The sequence below is a fragment of the Daktulosphaira vitifoliae genome, unplaced genomic scaffold (assembly GCF_025091365.1).
Source record: "Daktulosphaira vitifoliae isolate Bord-2020 unplaced genomic scaffold, ASM2509136v1 Scaffold_3, whole genome shotgun sequence".
Classification (NCBI taxonomy): domain Eukaryota; kingdom Metazoa; phylum Arthropoda; class Insecta; order Hemiptera; family Phylloxeridae; genus Daktulosphaira; species Daktulosphaira vitifoliae.
Window position 1 is genome coordinate 29057708 of NW_026099574.1, and position 4763 is coordinate 29062470.

At 24.6% G+C, this 4763-nt stretch overlaps 1 protein-coding gene across 1 annotated transcript in view; it reads left to right on the plus strand.

Moving 5' to 3' along the window:
- The window catches only part of LOC126900826 (U11/U12 small nuclear ribonucleoprotein 48 kDa protein-like), a 23014-nt gene extending 18771 nt beyond the window's left edge, over positions 1-4243 (plus strand). The window contains exons 5-6 of the mRNA XM_050676798.1: positions 1234-1372; positions 3458-4243. Of these exons, the coding sequence (XP_050532755.1) occupies positions 1234-1372; positions 3458-4003 (685 nt within the window). The 3' untranslated portion in view covers positions 4004-4243. The remainder of the gene's footprint in view (positions 1-1233; positions 1373-3457) is intronic.
- The last annotated feature ends 520 nt before the right edge of the window (positions 4244-4763 follow it).

Consider the following 4763-nt stretch of genomic DNA (forward strand, 5'->3'; position numbering starts at 1 on the left):
ACGCTTTTATCACAATAATACTAGTATTTTTTGTTCATAATTATTTTAAAAATTATTTTTAACTTTTTAGTTCGATGTGCTTTAAAAGCGTGTTTTTTTAGTTTTTTAAACTATATTTATTTTAAAAATTATTTTTAACTTTTTAGTTCGATGTGCTTTAAAAGCGTGTTTTTTAGTTTTTTTAAACTATATTTTTTACAATAATGGTAACGTGACACCATCACACTAGTATGAATTATTTCTATGAATTTTCATTAAATATTTTTAATATTTATAAAATAAAACTGTACAACTTAAAATGTATTTTTTGGGATGATTATAATTTAACTTTTACACAAAAGTCGTAATTGCATTAATTATTATAACATTTTGAAAAATGAGTGACTTGTGTTGTTTCTGAAATAATTGTGTCATTTTAATATCATTTGTTGATAAAAATACCATTATTATTCTTTTATATATTAAACATAGTTTTTATTAGCACTGTTAAATTTACTATAATAACCTCAATGAAAAATACAAAAGATGAACATAATTAGTATACTTATTAAAGACTTATGTTTTTCTTTTTTGAATATGTTGTGCTAAACTATGAAAAATCAATCAGTTTCAATAAATGTGTTCAAATATATTACAAATATACCAATCTTATAAAATTTTCTCTGTGTCCATCAATTCAAAGATATTATTTACTTAATTAATTATTAATATTATTTGCAGTACATAATATTTGTACAAAATAATAGGGGCTGCAAATTTTTTTAAAAATTGTTTGGTAAATGATAGATATTTCTGATGTCATAATCAATATTAATTTTATTTTATAATTTCTGGGATACAAATCGTATGAAGTAAAAATGTATACACTTTCTAGAACTAAAGCATTCTCTTCCAACTTTTAACATTGCACAAAGAATTATTAATTAAAATTAATACAAATTAAAACAAAAGAAATTTATAAGAAAAAAATTTTGGAATTATCTATCTCTGTACCTTGAAACAATGATACGTAGATATTTTTTTAGTCTATTACTACTCATTCTTTTTAAAACAATAAAATATAATATTAAATATAATAATATATAAGTTATTGGATATTTAGGAGTTGAAAAAGTATACTTTAATAAACTTAATAATTATTCGGTGTAATTATGTAGAACATTTTAAAGCAGGCCTATTTATGTGTTAGCCTTTCTGTTAGGTAAGGTCCTTAAATCCAATTTTTTTCATTAGATCTGATAAATTTATCAAGGCAAACAATGAAGAATTGAAGTCTGAACTTGAATTATTACAAGAACAAAGGGACGCCAAACGGCGAAGAATAGCTTATCGAGGAAAAAGAGTTCACACTGATCGTAAATCATATATTGAGGTAATAAAAATTATTGTTTCTAATATTACAAGTACGCATTTTTCAGGTGAACCAAACTCGAACTGAACTTTTAATTTTTTAGTCGAATACAAACCAGGCGCTATTTGCACAAAAATAGGGATCTAATTTAATTTCTCCCCTCTTTAAATATGATGATTTTATGATAAAACATTTTTTAAAAATAAAATATCAAAAAACAGTAATTAATTTATTGAAGAATCTTGGATGCAGACTGGATGGTCCAGGACCACAATAATTGGAGTGTTCTAGTTTATTTAAAAAAAAAATTTGTTTTGCTTTATGAAAAGAAATAATCACCGAAAAAAGTGAAAAAAAATTTTACAAACCGGGGAACAGGCTATAGACAACAGTCTATAGCCTTGTGGTCAGTCCACTCATAGAAAAATCAATCTTTGATTAATTTAGCATAATATTTGATTATACTAGCTTTTTGATAAAATTCATACATTTTTTTTTGAATATGTTGAGGATTACCATAATATATCATTTTAGCTTCGATGTAGCTGAGAAGGTATTAATTTTATCATAATGTATTTTTTTTTTGGTGTGTCTGTCACTACTTTTTCTCAGCTCTCACTGGACTAATTTTTCTCAACAATACGTCAAAAGACCACAAATCATATCTAGTAGAAGACATTACCCTCAAAAATTGAAAATTTTGCCCTCGTTACCCGTAAATAGTGAAAATCCCCCAAAATATTAAGATTTTTAAAATAGGTAAATTTCGACATACTTTCATTTTTTTTTTTCTAAAAATTGCCATAACTTTTTGAAAAATGTTGAAAAAACAATTTAAAATAATTTTTTTTATATTGAAACATTAGATATTTTTCTTTCATTTGATATAAATTTTTTGAAAATCTAACCCTTTACCTGCCCACAGGTCTGAATCAAAATAGCAACTATTGCACAAAAATTTAACTTTTTCAACTTAAGTCTTCAAAATGTTCCGGAAATACTTTGGGCTTCAAACATACAATAAAGATTGTTATGTACTATAAGTTAAAAATAAAATTTATCCCGACGACTTATCTTCTATGTACAAATGGTTGCCGTAATACAAAACATGCTATTTTTATGTTAAAATTCTTGGTATTGTATTTTAATTTATTTTAAAATATCTTATAAGGGGGTACACTGATTTTCATGAATATTATATATAACTATTTGACATAGAATATAATGTTAAACTTATTTCAATTTTTTTTTTCTTTAAGTCGCAAAAATTAATTTTAAATTTTAAATAGCTTAAAATGCTAATTTTATCAAAAAACGAATGCGACGAACGTTTGCCTATTCAGTAAAAATCAATCCCTGTGGTAATGATTTTTTTGCAATTTTTCTGTAATTCTTTTTGAGTTAGAATTTTGCTTTTCATTAATCCACCAATTTTTTAAAATTAAACACTATCTACAAATTTGCATCGAAGCGTTTCTTGTGATAGTGATTTTAATCACTGTCAGATATCGTCTATACTAGTCTAATCCAACTATGCCACGCTCACACTGTGCCGCGACTCCACTGTGCTAACGTTTTTATTATTAACGCTATAAATAAGAAAAGTGATTATTTTTCATACTTCCTATAATTTACCAAATTATTTACAAACATTTATTATTAAATAAAACAAATATATTTTATTTTATACCCTTATATCTTGTTTCACTATTTCCGCAAATTGTTCTATAATAAATAATAACAGTAATGAAAGATATTTGATGAGTTATAATTAATGAATAGAAAAAATTAGGTTTAACACAATAGGATCTTAAGAGTAATAATAAAAGAAAAAACATTTGTTCTTGAAGGAACTCGCTTCTACAATCTGCCACACGACATACACACGTTAACTTTAACTTAAAAAATAATTTTTTAAATAATATCCGTAATTTGATTACTTATAAAACTTCATAATCATATTGATATTAATATTAAAGTTAGTGTGCAATATTTACAGCTTTTAATAATGAGATATTTTCCCGTTTGACTTGAACCTTAAAACTGTTAATGAATTGACTATAATATAATTATTTAATTTCTAATTTTTATTTAAAATTTGTCTAGGTTTTGAGAGAAGTCATAGAAGGGCAAATAAATAGTTTGACTACTAATTCTGATGATCAAAAAAATGTTCATGAAAATGTTCAGAGTACTAATGTCAAACTAGTTAACAATAATCGTGTTTACTATAAATTTGAAGGAAGTCGTCATTTTTCTGGGAATCCTTATACACGTTGGATGAATATTGAAAAAGAAGAATCAACTTTTTTTAAATATATACAAAGAAAAAGTTATACTATTACTTCTACTTCTTCTTCTAGATTTCATTCAAAGGATAAAGCAGATAATCACACATCATCCCAACTTAGGAAGTCAAGAAGTAGATCAATTGGAAAAAATAATAGACATGATGTATCTAAAGATAAATATAATTTAGAAAAATCAAAAAAAAAATCTAAAAGTCCAAAACACAAACATAAAAAAAAATCAAAAAGCTCTAAGAGTCATAAAAAATCACATAGATCTCGTTCTAAATCTCACAAAAACAACTCTAGACGCTATAAATCAAGATCTAAATCTAGGTCTCCCAAGTCTAGGTCTAGATCATAAGTGTAATTTGACAATATCTAACTAAACAAATTGGTGATTCAATAATGAAAAATACCGCTTGAAAATTAATCCGTAAGTACAAACTTATCCATCAAAATTTGTAAGTGTAAATTTCGCGATCATAAAATATTTTTAAAACGTGTAATTTATCAAAATAAGTTAACTCCAAATGTATTTATATGTTTACTGAAATCTATTGTTAATTTTACAATAAAAATAAAATAATCGTTTTTTTTAATAGTGTGGTTATTGTAATTTTTTCTTTTAATGTTTGAACTATGTATACGTTTATATTTTCCTTGCCAGAAGTGTAGCCTGATGATCCTGGGTAGGCCAGAAATCTCTACAATTCAAAATATAATTAATTTTAATGGTGAAAATGTGTTGGTCCTTTGTTATTAATCTAAGTGAGATTTATTAAAATTATGTAGGATTTTAGAAATTCTTATTATGAAATATTCTTTAAAAAGGAGTATCATTAGAAGTAAGCATATGATCTAAAAGAAATTATTGGATGGAGCTATTTTACAAATTTTAAATGTGTAAGACTTATTTTTAATGAACAAGAAACGATCCCGCTGTGGCAGGTAATTAATATTGTATGTATAAATAAATATTTAAAATTGGTAAATTTATTTATAATATTTATATCATTAGTTAGTAGTATATTATGTAGGTGGTAGCAACTCGGAAATTCACCCCAATTTTTAGCTTCGATGAGCTCAGAAGGTATTAATTTTACTATGATGTATTTTTTTTT